We start from the raw sequence: 21,244 nt of genomic DNA on the forward strand, positions 1-21,244 counted from the left end.
TGTTACGTCACTGTATGTTTCAGTGCTAAACCTATCATTAGTGACATCACGCCACTGTTGTTCTGCTAGTTAACGAGTCTACTGCTGCTAAATAATTATAGTGACATTCAACCCACATTACTGACATTGTTAACAATTGTTGCAAATGAAAAGAATGATAATGGATGATAAAAGAATACCCTCTATATATTAATAGTAACAGACCCTAGTTTTTAAACACTACAACATATTTTTCACTATTAGAGACATTTTTGATAACAAAAATGAATCTTTACTACATTTTATTGCTTAGATTATTCTACCGATGTGAGGGAAAACTTTAACTTTAAGTGTTCCTCCTGTTAAAATGATGGAATTGTTGTATAAATTTAATATGTTAGGACCAGTATTTGTTTTCTGTTGTGTCTGAACACGATAACAGATGCACAGTGATCATAATTTAAATCATTCTTATTTTTCATATGATTCTAACCGATTGTGTATTCAAAAGTTGATTGGCTGATTATAATTAACCGATGGTCGATGATGAAATATTCCAACCAATTCCCAGCACTAATTGCAGGGCTTGAATTATCCGTGTATAAGCAAACCCAGTGTGTTTCAGGCCGGAAAAATCCTCAAGTATTTGTATAAAATCAAATAAATAAATATAAAAAATAAATATAAATATAAATAATTAAACATATATAAATAAGTAAATAAGTAAATAAATAAATAAATAAATAAATAAATAAATAAGATAAGCAGACAGACAGACAGACAGACAGACAGACAGATAGGTAGATAAAAACATACCCAGGCAGTCACTTTATTCAGCTGAAATGGAAAAAAAAGAATAACTTTTCTTTATTTATTCAAACATAATAACTAAACTAATTAAATAATCAACTAACAAACCACCTAACAAACCAACTATGCAGTCAGGCTGCCAGCTATAGCTAAATCCCTACCACGGGGTCCGGGTCATCACTGAGTGAAAACAATCAGATGTCTTTGCAGGCATATGTTACAGACCGGCCTCGGTGGCGTCGTGGTTAGGCCATCGGTCTACAGGCTGGTAGGTAGTGGGTTCGGATCCCAGTCGAGGCATGGGATTTTTAATCCAGATACCGACTCCAAACCCTGAGTGAGTGCTCTGCAAGGCTCAATGGGTAGGTGTAAACCACTTGCACCGACCAGTGATCCATAACTGGTTCAACAAAGGCCATGGTTTGTGCTATCCTGCCTGTGGGAAGCGCAAATAAAAGATCCCTTGCTGCTAATCGGAAAGAATAGCCCATGTAGTGGTGACAGCGGGTTTCCTCTCAAAATCTGTGTGGTCCTTAACCATATGTCTGACACCATGTAACTGTAAATAAAATGTGCTGAGTGGTGTGTCGTTAAATAAAACATTTCTTTTTTTCTTTGCATATGTTACAGATCTATTAATATATTGCTGTATGACAACAACAAAACTCTGACACTGTGACAGTGTTTTCTTCAATGGGTGTGTACACAATTTATTCATGATAACCCACTTAAGGAACTTTTGGTTATCAGATATTTAAAAAACCAGACAATTTCTAACACTAACTACTGCTCTCTGGATGAAATGCAACAACTTTAGGAGAATATGACCAATTTAATGAACTTTTGAGCATCAGAAATTTCCAATCTAATTAAAATTAGCTCCACTGGTTAATTACTATTACCTGTGGATCTAACAGCACCCCATTGGAGCTCATGTCCAGTTGACCTTTCATTCGACCAATCAAAACCTTACTTGCAAAATCATGCCAGTGATTTAAAAAGAATTTGAAAACATTCGGGTTTATGGCGAGGGTATACGAAATGATTCGGGTCAATTATGAAGTATGCTGGAAACAATTTCAATATAAAATTTTATATAAAATTCGTTTCAAGACGAAAACCCCCCAAAACATGATGGTATAGCCATAAAATTTGTTTATACTAGTATACAATCCAGAATTTATTACTGCATTTTCCCCCCTGTTTTTTAATGTTGAAATAGACCACCAAGTTTGCCTATTGCATAAATAGTCTCGCCCAATATTTTTAGAATTTGTATGCTCCCGAATAACGCTATAAAAGGTGAAGTGTAATTGGTCGATATTTAAATTGTTATTTATAGATGAAATGTCACCTGGACATGGGAGTCCACGCAATGCTGTTAGATCTACTGGTAGACCAGTAGAGCTAATTTTAATCAGATTGCAGAAATTTCAAAATGGACAGTTTCTATAACACTAATTACTTCACTCTGGCCGTTTTCTTACATCTAACCAGAATACGGCTAGAGGAGTTACACGTATCACAGCCAATCGTACAAGGACAAAATTTGTTTTGTTTAACAACACCACTAGAGAACACTGATATGTTAATCATCGGCTATTGGATGTCAAAAATTTGGTAATTTTCACATAGTCTTAGATGGGAAACCTGCTACTTTTTTTTTCATCAGTAGCAAGAGATCTTTTATATGCACCATCCCACAGACAGGATAGCACATACCATGGCCTTTGATATACCAGTCGTGGTGCACTAGCTGGAACGAGAAATAGCCCAATGCATGGGCTCACCGACGGGGATTGATCCCAGACCGACCACGCATCACGTGAGTGCTCTACCACTGGCCTACACCTCCATAAGCGTAGGAGAGCAAACCCTCAAATTTGGGCTAAAAATTATAGATATTCAGGCAAAATGTGCTAACCTGAGACCTTTTTACCATGTATTTCCATCAGTCTATCATCAAATTAGTTGTAATCCATGTGAAAATGCATAGTGATTCGTTTACAACCATACATATAGCTGTTTGGTAGCAACGCTAATATGAATAAATGTGTAGTTATCCAGATTCGGGCATTTTCGTTTAAATCGGGCAAAAGCCAGCCTGCCCCACTACAAAAATGGGAGCCTGTACGCCTATGTATGCCCCGCCCCGCCCCGCCCCTGCATGGCCAACATCCACACAAACATACTTACTGCCCTATAGGTTGCTTTAACGTCCATCTTGTTGACTATGGAAGCATTGATGTCCCTGATGGCGGCTTGGAGGTATTCTGGGTTCAGTGAGAAGTCTGTTAGATTCACGTTTTTGATGTTTGCTAGATAGCCTTTAGCCTTTTCCAGATACTGAAGTCAAAATTTCACAACCATTAAAATCAGACATTTAAAAATATAAAATAGACCAAATATGAGGCATATATATATATATATATATATATATATAAAACCCCCAAAACAACAACAATCTATATACATGTACATGTATATATTAAATAATAACGTGAAGTACAAACACTACAGGACGATCAGAAACACAATCTAATATACTGCCACTGTTATGTTATGCAGAAAAATTTATTTAATATGCAATTTTAGTCATTAAAGCAGGATGTACAGTCCTTTTAAGTTTACATGTATAGGATTACTGTTGAATTTAAGATCAAGTGAATCTAGAGATACGTGTAGTAGATGCAGTATGTGTATAGATCACTAGTGGATCCTGAGGCAGACACCTGTGCAGGAATTTATGCTGGATGGGGGAGGGGAGGGGGGGGTGTGTGTGTGTGTTTAGACTAGTGAGCAAAATTTATGGGAGTCTCGAATTATGCTTCTTTGGAAAATATATTCAAAAAAAAAGAAGAGAATGTTTTAAAGTTCAAGTTTGTTTTGTTTAACGACACCACTAGAGCACATTTATTTATTAATCATCGGCTATTCGATGTCAAACATTTGGTAGTTTTGACATATAGTGATCAGATGAAACTGACTGCATTTTTTTCCAATACAGCAAGGGATCTTTCCTATGGCACATACCACGACCTTTGAAACTGATACACCAGTCGTGGGTTTCGTTCCCCCAAAACCTTCCCCCTGCACAAATGCCTGAAAGGGGGTCACAGAGGTCCTGTGACCTCCCTTAAAGCCTGTCTGAAATGGCCTTTTCAATGACTTTTTTTTTTAATTGCCTTGGAAATATGTCTCTGAACATCTTTACTTAAAAAATATCTAGGGACCATGTCTCGAACTCCCAGACAGATATCACTTCCTTTTGAATCTCGGCTTATGTAAATTGCCTTCACCAAACTGAAACTTGCCCTTTTTATAATTTTTTACCCCCCCCCCCCCCATTTCACCAAACCCTGAATCTGCCTCTGTAGACCTACATGCACATGCATGTACCTGAGAAAAATCTGCCAACTTCTCGAGTGGAAAAGTGCGGTTGACCTGGAGAAGAGTATATAAGCTTTTGTTTTCACGGCATCCTCTACAAAGGAAACAGATTTAAAAAAAAAAAAAAATACAACCTTGACTTTGCCAAAATGATCTGGGGAAATAAAAAAAATAATGTTTTTTTTAAAAAAATTTTTTTAATAAATACAAGCATTAAAAAATTAAAACATAAAAAATAGATATTAAATAAATAATAAACAGCATTAATTTCAGTTATGGCAAGTCAGAAAGTTCTGTACTCTAGTTTTTGTGACAAGAGAAGAAGACATTTGTTTTGTTTAACAACACCACTGGAGCACATTGATTTATTAATCATCGGCTATTGGATGTCAAACATTTGGTAATTTTGACAAATAGTCTTAGAGAGGAAACCCGCTACATTTTTCCATTAGTAGCAAGAGATGTTTTATATGCATCATCCCACACAGGATAGCACATACCATGGCCTTTGATATACCAGTCGTGGTGCACTGGCTGGAACGAGAATAGCCCAATGGACCCACTGACAGGGATCGATTGTGACGAGATGCAATAGTGGAAACCATTTCTGTTAGCTTATTGTTTTATTTAGTTTGATACTGTGTACAAACAGATGAAAAGCACATCCATTTGGCTGAATGAACAGGGATAGCACACTAAACATACCCATGGGAGTCCTAGTAATGAGAGCATAAGTGTACAAGTCGGGGGTGGGGGGTGGGGGCCAGCTGGTGGGGGCTGGAGGCAACTGTCCCCCTAGTGCTGGAGCAAAACCTCAAATTCTGGCAAAAATTATACACATTCGGGAAAAATTGTGCTAACCTGAGACCTTTTAATCACATATTTGCATCATCCTACATGTGTACCTTCAAAATTTGTTGTAATCCATGTAAAAAATGTGTAGTGATTCGTTTGTAACCCTATATAGCTGTTTGACAGTAATGCTAATATGAATAAATGTTGTTATCCAGATTCGGGTATTTTTGTTTAATTTGGGCAAAAACCAGCTTCTCCCCCTACAGAAATGGGACCCAAACACCTATAAGCAAAAGAGTTACTTCAATGCTTTCAAAACAATCTGATGGGTCCTAATAACAACAGATTTTAAAGAAAAGGAAAAGAGATTTTGCGTATGCATGTTCATCACATATATCCATCAAAACTGCAGCCAGATTTTTTGTGTGTGTGTGAATATATGATGAATTCAAATTCAAACTGTAAAATCACGTCTTATGTAAAAAAAAAAAAAAAAAATTGTAAAAAGGTAGAACATGAAATTATTTGGTTTTGCTGTCATGTGATTTAAGGTATAAATATTTACATGTCATGAGAATTTTGTTTTGTTTTGTTATTATGTAACTTTTATACCGTCCCTTTTAAAAGACGATTGCAAGAGAGAGGTCAGGGTACTCACACGGCCACATTATACAAGTGGATCTGAAGACTGGAATCATTGTACATCATGGAACCAAGGTTGAAGTCAGGAATGCCACCCTTGTCTATGAACTGATAAAAAAAAAAAAATAATAAAAAACAACAACGTCAAAGATATTTCTACACAGGCATCAGTTTATGAATGTGACTGTAGGGGCCAGTTTCATACTTGTAGAAAGAAATAAGGGATCACATGAACAGTTTAAAACGAGCATTCTGAGAGTATACTGCTAAAGCAATACATGCGTGTCCCCTACCTGACCCAACAATTTTTCGTATCTCCTAAATTTAAGGGCAATACCTCGGTGAAAAATGTGTAAATCACCATGAAAGTTAAACTTGATATGTAACAGTACATGATAAAGCTATACACAAAATTTCAGCTCAATATCTGAAAGCTTTCTGAAAAACAAAACAAATTTTCACATCTCCTAAGTTCAATAACCATAACTCCACCAAAAATGGTTAAATTGCCATGAAAGTCAAACTTGATATGTAACAGTACATGATAAAGCTATACACAAAATTCAGGTCAATATTTCAAGGTCTTCTGAAAACAAATTTTCATATCTCCTAAATTCAAGGGTCATAACTCCTGTCAAAAATGGGTAAATCACCATGAAAGTCAAATTTGATCTGTAACAGTACATGATAAAGCTATATACAAAATGTCAGGTCAATATCGTAAGGCATTCTAAAAAAAATATCCAGAAAAGAATATGTGGGACAGATGAATGGACAGATAGACAGACAGAGAGATAGAAGGACAGAGATGAAACCTGTAGTCCCCTCTGGTTGGACCGGTAGGGGACTTCAGAGTTGGGAGGCAGCCACACACATACACACACCCATCCCCCACCCTCCCAGACTTCTAACATCTATGTACTGAACATATGAAGAGTTCAGGTGCAAAACACGATGTAAACCATTTTCTTTCTAGTTTTTAGTTAAAGCCATTATTGTATGTCAGTAAGGGCTAATCATAGGCCTGCTGATTTGCTGCAAAACGTAACTGATCCTTATGAAATTGTATTGGGTAAATCCTGTTTTTAAAAAATCAAAACATGATATACGCCAATTAATTAAATCACTTTTACTGAAAATTAAAAATGGATATATCGCATTTTGCACCTAAACTCTTCATATGTACAACAGAGATAACAAAGAATATTTAATCAAAACAGTTGTATAAAAGATTCTGTAACAGTATATTTACATGCTATTAAGGTTGTTGAAATGTATTTAAATATTAGCCACACACTCCAAATTCTCCCTTAATTCACACCAAGCAGAATGTTAACATCGCACTAGAAAGTGACAAACACCCTAAGCATAATCCCCTGCTAGAAATTAATATAATATAAAAAGTATTTAAAAGCCACCGACCCGGATTTCCGAGGTGCATACATTTTCTGTTTGACGTAAACATTAGTTTTGAGCCATTATACAAAGACATGCATGCAAGTCAACCAGAAACATTTTGGATTTGTCGAAAATGATAATTTATGAAAGAAACGTTGTGAGAAGAGCGTATGCATGGTAATGACAAACAAGAAGATAGTCATCATTATCCCCCTCTACTAATGAAATGGCTGGTGTACCAAATATACTTTCTCATGAACAAGCTAAACACAGAAATACACCAACAATATTATAAGGCCACAATGCGAACTGGGAAAGTGACTTATGAGTCTCACCATTCAACCATCACTGGCAAAACAATAGCAGAATGAATGCATTCTATGTCCTTAAAGGGACATTCCTGAGTTTGCTGCATTGTAAGATGTTTCCGAGTAATAAAATAGTTCTACGATTAAACTTACGTATTAAATATATTTTCTTGTTTAGAATATCAGTGGCTGTATATATATTCAATGTTTCTGGTCGTCTTAATATTTGTAAGAAGCCCATACTGGATTCTGTCTTCAAATAATTTCGTACATACGAGAATGTTTTTTTTTTTTTTTAAGGAAATAAAATGGAATTTAACCTAGTATAAATATTAGAATGATCAGAAACACGTTTAGTATACAGCCACTAATATTTTATGCAGCAAAATATATTTGATATGTAATTACAATCGTTAAAAAGTCTCTGTTAGTCGACATCATCTTAAAAATTGCAGCAAACTCAGGAATGTCCCTTTAATTGGTACATGCTGGTCTCAAATAATATGTGTACTAATTAGCTTTGTAAAATTATCTTAAAACTGAATGGTTTTAGAGCACAATCTATAGAAACAATTAATTTGGCATGAAATCTCCTTCATAGCAAATGGACCCATTGGGCTATTTCTCGCTCCAGCCAGTGCTCCACAACTGGTGTAACAAAGGCCGTGGTATGTACTGTCCTGTCTGTGGGATGGTGCATATAAAAGATCCCTTGCTGCTAATCAAAAAAAGTAGCCCATGAAGTGGCGACAGCGGGTTTCCTCTCTCAATACCTGTGTGGTCCATAACCATATGTCTGATGCCATATAACTGTAAATAAAATGTGTTGAGTGCGTTGTTAAATAAAACATTTGCTTCATAGCAAATGGCTGTCTTGAATGGTTTTGGAGTTGTGCTCTGGTAATGCGGAATATTTTTTTCATGAATTTGGTAATTCTGGTTATTTGTTTCCATGGGAACAAAAAAAAGAGAAAAGTATCTCATAGTAAAAGGCACTACTAGACCACTACATTAATTAACATTATGCAATGTTTCGTGCAGTTATCTTGAAGGGCTCCGTCAGTGGGTCCATTGGTAAAGCATTTGCCTGAAGCACAGTCAGTTTAGGGATCGATCCTAGTCGGTGGGCCCACATTGGGTTATTCTCGTTTGAGCTAGTTCACCACAATTGGTATATCATAGGCCGTGGTATGTGCTATTCTGTCTGTGAGGTGGTGCATATAATAGATCCCTTGCTACTAATGGAAAAATGTGGCAGGTTTTTTCTCTAAGACTATATGTCAAAATTATCAAATGTTTGACATCCAATAGCCGATTAATAAATCAATGTGCTCTACGGTACATGTAATTAAAGAAAACAAACATTTTAACTTTATCTTGAAGGGTTTTGGAATTAATGGTGCTTCTGGAACACTCTCTTGATAGACAGAAGGAAGCTCGGAAGGAATGTTATATACATATGTAGTTTCGGACCACACAGATGATGAAAGAGGAAACTCACTGTCGCCACGCATTGGAAGGAAATGTTTTATTTAATGACGCACTCAACACTCGGACATATGGTTAAGGACCGCACAGATATGAAGAGAGGAAACCCACTGTCGTCACTTCATGGGCTACTCTTTTCGATTAGCACCAAGAGATCTTTTATATGCACCATACCACAGACAGGATAACACATACCACGGCCTTTGATATACCAGTTGTGGTGCACTGGCTGGAGCGAGAAATAGCCCAATGGGTCCACCAACGGGGATTGATCCCAAACTGACCGCGCATCAAGCAAACGTTTTACGACTGGGCTAGGTTCCGCCCCCATGCATTGGACTACCTTTCCCTGTTAAAATTAAGGGATCTTTCATATGCAGCAACACAAAGACAGGATAGTACATACCACAGGCTTAAAATTGTTACTGAGCTAAACTATACCATTAATAACAGACTTGAAATAAAAAAAAAAAAAAAAAAAAAAAAAAAAAAAAAAACCCCTCACGTTTGTAAAGATATCCATATTATTAATGGGCTCGCATACAAACTGCAAACTTGCACCAACCAGGAACAACGGTGTTGTTATAATCATCAATGGGCCACCAATGAACAACATAAAGTAAACATTCCTGAAAAAAAAAAATTTCACTTCTTTCAACATAAACCACATACATTTTTACATATATTTTTCATATATTAAAGAGTTTTAATTTGTAATTTAAATGTATTAGGTAAAGGAAAAGAAAGTAGTATTTACTTAACATCTGATTTTAAATGTGTGGTAGATTGTGACGCTTTGTCCAAAAAGCTTACCGGTAAGCCTTTTTTTGGATAAACATCTTTAATGTTAATAGTCAATCGACACAGACTAACATAGACTGACGCAAGCAAAAAATATTTTTAGGAGATAACCATATGGAGTTTTTAGATTTGCGGGTGTTATTATCTATTTGATCCCGCAAATGTCATTTTTGACCGAAGGCGTTATCCTGAGGTCAAAAATTAAACATATGCGGGCATCAAATAGACAGTAACACCCGCAAATCTAAAAACTCCATATGGTTATGTCCATTGTAAACTGAATCGTTGATCTACAGAACTGACTGTATATTTGGTATTTCTTGAAAAAAATACCTGGCTACAATCTAACTGTAGACCCTTGAATCGTCAACTTCGCCTGTTCCAATTGCTAATGACGTCATTAGCTTTCCGGGTGTTATTGTCTATTTGATCCCGGAAAAATTATGTAAGTAACCAATCACAATACAGAACGCACACGCCGTCAGTTTACAATTATGGGAACACCGTCACATATGTTTGCTAATGATCTGCAATAAATCTGCACCTGTGATCCTATTTAGCCATCCAAAAAAACCTCACCCCCAAAACCAACAACTCACAACAACCCCCACAAAAAAAAAAAAAAAACAACAGCTGGAGAAGGTCCTACTGTGCCCCGATTTTTTTTTTAACCCTCCTCTCCACCATACGCATCCTTCTAGTTCTAGGGTAGGTATGGTCATGAACACTTTAGATAAATGCACACAAATCCCAATACAATCCAGCCTATTTAACGGCCACTGGCTTAGCAACTGTTTTCTGTGAGAAACTCTGGGTCCAGAACTATAAAATCAAATATCTTAGGAACCACCCCTAAAAGAAACCCCAACCCCTCCCCCAACAACCAACCAACATTAAAACAACTGAAGAAACAAAAAAAAACAAGAAGAAAAAACCCTCACCACATTGGATAACCAATAAAGTGAAAGCTGTTTAAGGAATCTTCTTTTTAAAAAAATAAAATAAAACTTTTTTGTTGTGTTTTTGTTTTTAATGAGAGAAACAGATGATCTGCATCAGTTTGGAACTGGAACTCTGTTGTTCAACTTTGCAGATCTATCTCAAAGAGTCTGCGTCGGTTTGGAACCTGATATCTAAACTCAGCCTCGGTGGTGTTATGGTTAAACCATATAAGGCTGGTAAGTACAGGGTTCGCAGCCCAGTACCGGGTCCCACCCAGAACAAGTTTTAATGACTCAATGGGTAGGTGTAAGACCACAACACCCTCTTTTGTCTCACTAACCACTAATCCACTGTCCTGGACAGACAGCCCAACTAGCTGAGTTGTGTGCCCAGGATAGCGTGCTTGAACCTTAATTGGATATAAGCATGAAAATAAATTGAAATGAAATGAACTCTGTTCAACTTTGCAGATCTATATATCAAAGCGTCTGCATCGGTTTGGAACCTGAAGTCTGTTCAACTTTGCAGTTATTGTTCTTTATTAGAATATTTTATTTATTTACAGTGACCTAGTAATTGAATATGAAACACCACCATCCCAAGTTGTTCCTACATGTGAGGTTTGATGGTCCTGTATGCATCTATATGCAATATATACTAGTAGTTCAGACAAGGATTTACTGTTATGTGCAGTAGACAGTGAAAGATAGGTCACAGTGACCTAGTAATACTACGCAACACACTGCCATCCCGAGATGTTCCTACAAATGAGGTTTGCATGATGATCCTGTATGCATCGGTACGCAAGATATGGTTCGACAAGGATTTACTGTTATGTGCAGTAGAACGTGAAAAGTAGGTCAAAGTGACCTAGTAATAGTATGCGACACACCACCATCCCAAGTTGTTCCTGAATGTGAGGTTTGATGGTCCGGACAAGAAAAAGTCAACAGATGGACGTACGTATGGACAGACTTATGGACAACGCCATACCATAATACGACCCATCATAGACGGGTGTATAAAAATCGATCTAATTCATAATGAACACTATATATACTGCTGTGTCTAAAAGCTATAGAGTGAGTGCTCCGCAAGGCTCAATGAGTAGGTGTAAACCACTTGCACTGACCAGTGATCCATAACTGGTTCAACAAAGGCCATGGTTTGTGCTATCCTGCCTGTGGGAAGTGCAAATAAAAGATCCCTTGCTGCTAATCAGAAAGAGTAGCCCATGTAGTGGCGACAGCGGGTTTCCTCTCAAAATCTGTGGTCCTTAACCATATGTCTGACGCCAATATAACCGTAAATAAAATGTGTTGAGTGCGTCGTTAAATAAAACATTTCTTTCTTTCTTTACCCCATAATCACATGACCCGCACTGTTGGAGATACAGCCCCTCTCGTGTGGTAAGGTGCCTTTGTCCTGCCCTCCGAGCCCTGCTATTACAGAGGCAACAAACAGAAAGCCCACAGTAGCGAACAAGCCTGCCAGTAACATGACGCTGTAATGTCTGAAAAAAAGAAGAAAAAAAAAGGAAAGTAAATGAATGGCGTGACTCTATAGGTATGACTATACCAAATAAAATCCCATAGGCGACCATGTTAACGTTTGTGTTTAAAAACACTATATGCAATATAAATATGACCCCAAAATATCAGTACTACAAAGTATTAACTGAAGAAACTGGTACCTTTCATGGCTTATTGTTGGTATATAACCAGATGTTTTTACAACACCCCTATTCTCACATAAAATTTGAGTACCTTTTTTCACAGGTACTCCATACATGTTCCAAGTACAAGGCTACTTGACATAGTGGTACTAGATGAAATAAAATTGCATATATTTTTTATCCCAGATGAAACTATTTTTTTTTTTACAAACCAATCACAGGACTTGTGGTGTTAACTTTTCTATTAAAAAAAGTTTGGTGAACCTCGAACTTTGACCCAGCTGGAAATTATTTGGTTTAGTGCTACCTTTAACATTTTATACTGAGGACACACCTTTCGATAATGTTTTTTATATAAATATTTTTTTAACACCACCACTAGAACACATTGATTTATTAATAATAATCGCATGCAACAAGAAAGAAAGAAAGAAGTGTTTTATTTAACGACGCACTCAACACATTTTATTGACGGTTATATGGCGTCAGACATATGGTTAAAGGACCACACAGATTTTGAGAGGAAACCTGCTGTCGCCACTACATGGGCTACTCTTCCGATTGGCAGCAAGGGATCTTTTATTTGCGCTTCCCACAGGCAGGATAGCACAAACCATGGCCTTTGTTGAACCAGTTATGGATCACTGGTCGGTGCAAGTGGTTTTCACCTACCCACTGAACCTTGTGGAGCACTCACTCAGGGTTTGGAGTCGGTATCTGGATTAAAAATCCCATGCCTCGACTGGGATCCGAACCCAGTACCTACCAGCCTGTAGACCGATGGCCTGCCACGAAGCCACCAAGGCCGGTCCGCATGCAACAAGTCGGTGCAGCAAATTACATAACAAAAACAGTGCTTATAAGGGGCTGATTGTAACCGTTTTATTTCTACTTTCAAATGGTCAATTAGAGTCATACCTGTAGACATTAATGTCTTTAACGATAGGGCTATATTCTTGTACACTCCTGTTCACTTTATCAATAATAGGAAACATCTAGAAAATACAAAACAACAGAACTTTGCAATGGACATAATATGCATACACCTAAATACCAGAGTCATCGAAATACTAACTTGTAATACTTGGGACAATGAAAACCTAAACAACTTACCTACCTAGCTTGAATATAATTTTATTACATCAGCGGGCACTCATAATCGATGGAAGGGGGGAAGGGGGAGTGAGGAATCATTTTTCACAGAGAAATTATTATGCATTGGTGTAATGTATTATTCGATGATTTGGCACTTGTATTTCACTCGGGACATAAATCTGATAATAACTGGTAGATGGTTTATTATTCTCTACATTGTGTATATATATCGAGTCAAATCCTGTTTTAGGGTTATGCATAGTTTTATTTCAGAGTGAAAGATGGAAAGAAAGAAGGAAAGAGAGACATAGGAGACATATACAGAGAGAAAGAGTGGACAGAGGGGAGAGAGAGAGAGAGAGAGAGAGAGGTGGTGAGGAAAGACAGAACGAGAGGAGCGGAATGAGGAGTGGAGAGAGAGAGAGAGAGAGAGAGAGAGAGAGAGAGAGAGAGAGAGAGAGAGAGAGAGAGAGAGAGAGAGAGACAGACAGACAGAGAGAGAGAGAGAGAGAGAGAGAGAGAGAGAGAGAGAGAGAGAGAGAGAGAGTATATAAGAGTATATATAATTTATATTATGTGTCTGTGTGTGTGTGTAGCTATTAGATTCTGGGATCAGGCCCATACTTAGCCTAGACTACTTTTCTGGGAGTGTGACTCCTCCTCCCCTCCCCCAAAGGTACATCCCTGTCTGTTCTGGTTACTATGAATTGTCAACTCTGAACAAACCAAACATTAGGCCTACTTACAGTTTCTGCTTCAGCTGTTATATTCTCTGTTAGATCTGTCAGGTACTGTTCAAACTGTCTGATCGTGTTAACAAAGTCTGTGAAAAGATTACATACATTAAATACATTAATGACAATATGTACAAATATACCATTAACATGTATTACAATGTTTCTATGTGTATAACGTCAATCACACTTTATGTTAACTCAACATTGACCTTCGTTAACTTATATAATAGTTTATACATTTCATTTCAACTTATTTTGGTGCTTATACAGACATGCTCGAAACCTTAGCACCACCTTAGATATACATGTATACCAGTCGTGGGGCACAGGTTGGGATGGGGAAAACCCCAATGGGTCCATAAAAAATGTTCAATTGCTCGGCTCAAACACCTCAAGCGAGTGCTCTACCCACTGAGCTAAATTCCGCACCCAGTACAGATGTTAATGGTGAGTGCTAATTTTAAAAAATAAATGGTGTTAGGTCTATCCTAATAATAGGTTTATAATCACTATGAGTTAAGGCTACATGTAGTTTAAATTTTGGACCTTAATTTGGTGGTTGCTTCCTTTTCCCATATTGCCTTATGGTAAGAATGCCTTTTAATTAAAAAATGGCAAATTAAACATAATCCAAATACATTTTTTATCCAACTAATTTATTTTGCAAGATAAAATACTACAACATGAACGTTTCAATTTATGCATTTTTGTCAATTTGACGTGCGCTTTTCGTTGAGAACAGCTTGCATATGGCCCAATAAATCCACCAAGATATCATTCAGATAGATAAATTAGATCTTTAACGACACCCCAGCACGAAACATACATCAGCTAATGGGTGTCAAATTAAGGATTGTCTGTTATTTCTTTTACGTTCATCTGGGTATGAACACACAAAAAAATCATCCGCAAATTGTGTGATTCGGCAAAGCTGTTCTCACATAATAATTTTTATTTTGCGGATGATTTTTTTTTGTTCATACCCAGATGAACGTAAAAGAAATAACAGACAATACTTATAATTGAATTTGAATAATGCTTGCTAATAATAACACTAAAACTTCATACTTTATTTTGAATTACTTTTGGTCCATAATCAATAACGCTCAATAACTTGCCCATACGACGTAATTTTTACATTCATCGAGAAATGAACAAACTCCTGTTGCTACGTCTGGACCAATGAGATGACGTTATGTTGTAATGAATATAACGAAAATTTAATTTTACTATGCTAAAGGCAAAACATTAAGTGATGAGCAACATAATTATTAATTGATTAGCAATTTCTGAAAATTAATTAGCAACTACAGTTTAATGTTTCAAAATTGTGTAGCCTTCCTAGATGTCTGTCCGCCCCGCCCTGCCTCGCACACCTGCCTTCCTAGCTGTCTGTCTGCCCTGCCTCGCACACCTGCCTTCCTAGCTGTCTGTCTGCCCCGCCCTGCCTCACACACCTGCCTTCCTAGCTGTCTGTCCGCCCTGCCTCGCACACCTGCCTTCCTAGCTGTCTGTCTGCCCTGCCTCGCACACCTGCCTTCCTAGCTGTCTGTCCGCCCTGCCCTGCCTCGCACACCTGCCTTCCTAGCTGTCTGTCCGCCCCGCCCTGCCTTGCACACCTGCCTTCCTAGTTGTCTGTCCGCCCCGCCCTGCCTCGCACACCTGCCTTCCTAGTTGTGTCCGCCCCGCCCTGCCTCGCACACCTGCCTTCCTAGCTGTCTGTCCACCCTGCCTCGCACACCTGCCTTCCTAGCTGTCTGTCCGTCCTGCCTCGCACACCTGCCTGCCTAGCTGTCTGTCCGCCCTGCCTCGCACACCTGCCTTCCTAGCTGACCGCCCCATACACCTGCCTTCCTAGTTGTCTGTCCACCCCGCCCTGCCTCGAAAACCTGCCTTCCTAGCTGTCTGTCCACCCTGCCTCGCACACCTGCCTTCCTAGTTGTCTGTCCGCCCTGCCTCGCACACCTGCCTTCCTAGCTATCTGTCCGCCCCACACACCTGCCTTCCTAGCTGTCTGTCCATTGCACCCTGCCTCAGACACCTGCCTTCCTAGCTGTCTGTCCGCCCTGCCCACTTGCCATCCTAGCTGTCTATCCAAGCGCCTCGCACACCTGCCTTCCTAGCTGTCTGTCCACCCACCTCGCACACCTGCCCTCCTAGCTGTCTGTCCTCCCACCCTGCACTCCTTTCTGTCTGTCTGTCTGTCTGAATGTTTATGTTTAAGTAAACATAACTAGGTACGTACCTTTCCTGACTGGATCAATCATGTCATTTATGGCATAATGCATATCACCCAGCTTCTTCACCATCTATAACATAATAATGTTTCGTTTTAGGTTTTTTAATTGAGGTCCATGATAGAACTGGGCCTAATTCCACAATGCGATCTTAGTGCTTGGATGACCTTAAATGCATAAGGTAGATAAACACATAAGATCATCTCAGCGCTAAGACTGCTTTGTGGAACCGGCCACCGATCCTCAGGGCTGTAGCTAGGATATTTTGTTGGGGGTGGGGCAACTGAGTAGTTAATAGTCTATAACTCCTTAAATGGTTAAGTTAAAGAAGAGAATTGTCTTTAAGTTTCTATAATACTTTCCTAGCAAAATCAGGAATGTCCCTTTAATCTGTTTGTAGTGTTTCCCATAAAAGTAAAATATATTGCTTTCCAATAGGGATGCCAAATGAGGACGGAACTTGTGATTGTTGGTGGGGTGGGGGAGAAAATATGAAGGTTTTAAACTATTTCTGGTAATCATAAAACTGTTTGTAAAAATCAGTTAAAATACTGGCTTTGCATGGAACATTTTTAGGATAGTCCACAGTGACATTAATAATTAGCAAGTAGGGGATATTTGCCATTCACCAGGTTTTCTTCAATGTCAGGTACGTGTCAGTTTATTATTACTCTTTTTTCAGCTCATTTAAAGGGACATTCCTGAGTTTTCTGCAATTTTTAAGATGTTATCGACTAACAGACTTTTTAACGTTTATATTTACATATCCAATATATTTTTCTGCATAAAATATTAGTGGCTGTATATTAAACGTGTTTCTGATAGCTCTAATATTTGTACTAGGTAAAAATTTCATTTTATTTCCTAAAATATTTTTATTTCTTACGTACGAAATTATTTGAAGACAAAACCCAGTTTGGGCTTCTTACAAATATTAAGACGATCAGGGCCCGTGCTTATAAAACTTAAAGTCTAGACTTTAATAAAGTCCAGACTTTAACGTAATGCTATATGAATGGCGTTGCCATGACGTTAAAGTCTGGACTTTATTCAAGTCTAGACTTTAAGGTTTATAAGCACGGGGCCAGAAACACATTGATTATACAGACACTGATATTCTAAACAAGAAAATATATTTAATATGTAAGTTTAATCTTAGAAATATTTTATTAGTCAGAAACATCTTACAATGCAGCACACTTGGGAATGTCCCTTTAAGATCATCATTCATCATATCGGTAGAAAATAATGGGGCATTCTCATTATGCGATTAGTTATATTCAGGAGCATACAAATTCTAAAAATATCGGGCGAGACTATTTATGCAATAGGCGAACTTGTTGGGTCTATTTCAACATTAAAAAAACAGGGGGAAAAGTGCAGTAATAAACTCTGGATTATATACAGTATAAACAGATTTTATGGTTATACCATCACGGTTTGTTTTTTGGGGGTTTTTTTTTCCATCTTGAGTGCGAGTGCAAATAATTTTTACATGCTCATATCCCACTAGAGTTTCGAGCATGTCCGTCCAGGGGCCAGTCTCTGGACAGCCAGGGGCTTGTCCCGGGAAAGAAAAAAATTAAGCGGACAATTTTGAAATTTACATCCAAAAATTAAATAGTGGGCCTTTAAAATGTTGATGCGCATCTCTAATGAGGTAGAGTTGAAAATGGGCAGAATTTTCAAAATAGCAATTAGTAAAAAAGTTAAAATAGAATTTAAAAAAAAAAAAAAAAAAAAAAAAAAAAAAAAAAAAAAGTTACAAGCCAAAAATAAAAAGAATTGACGGCTCGGTCGAATATTTATATAATTTGGTGCATTTTAGAAGGACAGTCCAAAAATAAATAAGAGAAAGAAGATAGGATCGGACTATTTAATAATATTTAAAAAAAAGAAAGTAATTTCGACAAACTTTTGAATGAGGGTCTAAAAGTTTAAAGTCCGATCTATATGTCTACGTGAGTGGCCTCGTTAAGGCCGACCGGCCTCGGTGGCGTCGTGGCAGGCCATCGGTCTACAGGCTGGTAGGTACTGGGTTCGGATCCCAGTCGAGGCATGGAATTTTTAATCCAGATACCGACTCCAAAACTTGAGTGAGTGCTCCGCAAGGCTCAGTGGGTAGGTGTAAACCACTTGCACCGACCAGTGATCCATAACTGGTTCAAAAAAGGCCATGGTTTGTGCTATCCTGCCTGTGGGAAGCGCAAATAAAAGATCCCTTGCTGCTAATCGGAAGAGTAGCCCATGTAGTAGCGACAGTGGGTTTCCTATCAAAATCTGTGTGGTCCTTAACCATATGTCTGACGCCATATAACCATAAATAAAATGTGTTGAGTGCGTCGTTAAATAAAACATTTCTTTCTTTCTTTCGTTAAGGCCGTTAGGGTGCACAGCTTGTAGGGACGAGATGGGTTGCATCCCGTCAAGAAAAACCCTAGATTGACAGTCAATAGACGTTGAAGGTGTAGTGCTGTGCTGAAATACACTACAGATCTTGAGAAGCCGGATCCGTCTGAACGAGAGAGAGTATCAGACTAGGGTATAGTCCAGTCGCCATGGGTTGGTATAGTGGTGCAGACGGGCCCGACTCCGGAGGATACGAGATGGTATCACAATAAAACAAAGTAAAGTCTAGAAAAGAGTAGTAGGGGCCGACCCCGCTTCGTATTTCTTCTTAGAGTGGGGCAGTCAATCTTCCAGTGCTGCTAGGACAGGCTCGGACATGTAGAGACTAAACGCGAACAACCGTGGCGTTCTGCAGAATGGCCGTCATATGAGTCATGAAAAAACCCAAGTCAACATAGTCAGACAGAGAAATGACGTGGAGGCAAGGAACCTCGCTAAAAAAGAATCCAACCTGGTGGTGCAGACTGTCGAAACGAGAAGCGTTCCAGCGTTCAATCAGTTCCAATGGCCGCATACATCCCAGTAGAAAACTTCACTTCGCTGACAAAAACAACAAAAGTGAAGGATTCCCAAGTCGAGCCGCGAAAGCACGTGCAGTGTGCAAAAGCGAAACAAACACGTCTTACCGCGTCGAGCTGCAGACTGGGAAACGAAATTTTATATAAAATGTTTATTGAAATTAGTTTCCGGCATACTTCGTAATTCACCCGAATCATTTTGTATACCCTCGGCATAATCCCGAATGTTTTCAAATTCTTTTCAAATCACTGGCATGATTTTGGAAGTAAGGTTTTGATTCGTCGAATGAAAGGCCAATGGACATGAGCTCCAACGGGGTGCTGTTAGATCCACAGGTAATAGTAATTAACCAGTGAAGCTAATTTTAATTAAATTGAGTCGCACCGACATGTCGCATGCGATGGAATGCGTACTGTGAGAACACCTAGATTGGAACGACTTTAGTCTTATACGACAAGTCGTGTCGGAATCATTCCGATTCGGCGATTAGAACATAACATGTCAAAATGTCAGGATTTCATGGGTCCATAAAACCTGCTATTGTCATGATATGGTTAATAATTGTTTTGTTACATAATGCCATCGGTAAATTGTCTACATTCATGTTTTCTTTATTTCAGTGGAAATTTGTATGCACTTAAATTTCCCGCAAAATATTTTTAAACTGACATGAGCTTTGTTTGATGTCACGGCATCTTATGACGTAACGTCTTCCCATACACGCGATTCCAGTCGCTACGATAAATTGCATAATGAGAACGCTGCTTCAACTGATCAATCACCAATTCATTGTAGGCTAACCCCATTTTTTTTTTTGGGGGGGGGGGGGTCCGAGCATAATTCAAAGTTTAATCTGTCTGACAGTGGAAGCCCGTTATACCAAACACTACAACATTATTATATTATTTAACAATATAATTATACATGTTACTTACGTCACTAGCTTTCGTATGTAGACGACTATCTGCGAATGACTTACATTTTGACAAAATTTCATCATAAGCCGGTATCTGAAATATGAACCATATTAACACTTAACAAAACTACAAAACAAAACGTTTTCTTAGCCGCAGGATATAGTGTGAACAATCGTTTTTTCATCAACATAGGCACGTGTACGGGGTCGGGTTGAAGGACGACCCTCGCCCCCTCCCCCCTCCCCACCCCCATGGGTTCAGAAACAATTTGGCAGGCAAAATTCAAGCACTTTTCACTGTAAAATAATAAAATTACAATAATATATATATATATATATATTTTTTTTTTTTTTTTTTTTTTTTTTTTTTTAATTTCATTGTTACAATTACTTCCTAAATTTCGGTAATAAACTAATTGCAAAAATAATTGTAACGAATTTAAATAATTTAAACTTCCTGTTTTTGGAATTTCACACAGTGTGAAAAAAAAAGGTGCCAAAACGTGTGTATGTATGTGTGTGTGTGGGGGGGGGGGGGGCGCACACACACACACACACACATATACATATATATATATATATATATATATATATATATATATATATATATATATATATATATATATATATATATATATATTACTACTCAAAAGAATTTAAGGGTCAGACGATATTTTCGACATTATTTTCTGAATGTCAATTATATTAGCTAGACCATAATGTCACGCATGGTATTGTTCCATTTTGACGAAAGTGGGTCTAAGCAACCCATAAATGAATTAAAATCCACAGTCATTGACACTGTCGACTAGTTCTAATGGCGAAAACATGCTTACATTTGCAGTAAATTAGGGCGAAAGCGAAAGGTCTGCTAAGTGCCCATAACTTGCTTTTTCACAAAGCGCTTCATTTGCACGCTTTGCATGTGTATTCCATGTTTCCAATGCTGAATTTCCGTATAATTGGAGCTTGCGTTCGTGTACGGTGCACACTCCAAATTCGACAATGGTACGACGTCAACTGACTATCGAAGATCGAGGAAGGGCTATTGCTTGGCTTCAGGATGGCAATACGCAAAGAAATGTTGCTCTGAGACTTGGTGT

General features: G+C 38.1%; 1 protein-coding gene across 2 annotated transcripts in view; it reads right to left on the bottom strand.

Annotated features, from left to right (window-relative positions):
* The window catches only part of LOC121384719 (prominin-1-A-like), an 87,429-nt gene that overhangs the window by 26,269 nt on the left and 39,916 nt on the right, over positions 1-21,244 (bottom strand). For both annotated transcript variants that reach the window (XM_041515236.1, XM_041515237.1), the window contains exons 9-18: positions 20,161-20,235; positions 16,306-16,369; positions 14,070-14,146; positions 13,147-13,223; positions 11,914-12,066; positions 9,316-9,439; positions 5,633-5,724; positions 4,189-4,273; positions 2,986-3,135; positions 796-816 (exon numbers count right to left, since the gene is read on the bottom strand). In XM_041515236.1, coding sequence (XP_041371170.1) covers positions 796-816; positions 2,986-3,135; positions 4,189-4,273; positions 5,633-5,724; positions 9,316-9,439; positions 11,914-12,066; positions 13,147-13,223; positions 14,070-14,146; positions 16,306-16,369; positions 20,161-20,235 — 918 coding nt within the window. The remainder of the gene's footprint in view (positions 1-795; positions 817-2,985; positions 3,136-4,188; positions 4,274-5,632; positions 5,725-9,315; positions 9,440-11,913; positions 12,067-13,146; positions 13,224-14,069; positions 14,147-16,305; positions 16,370-20,160; positions 20,236-21,244) is intronic.

The sequence above is a fragment of the Gigantopelta aegis genome, chromosome 10, assembly GCF_016097555.1.
Source record: "Gigantopelta aegis isolate Gae_Host chromosome 10, Gae_host_genome, whole genome shotgun sequence".
In the NCBI taxonomy this organism is placed as follows: Eukaryota; Metazoa; Mollusca; class Gastropoda; order Neomphalida; family Peltospiridae; genus Gigantopelta; species Gigantopelta aegis.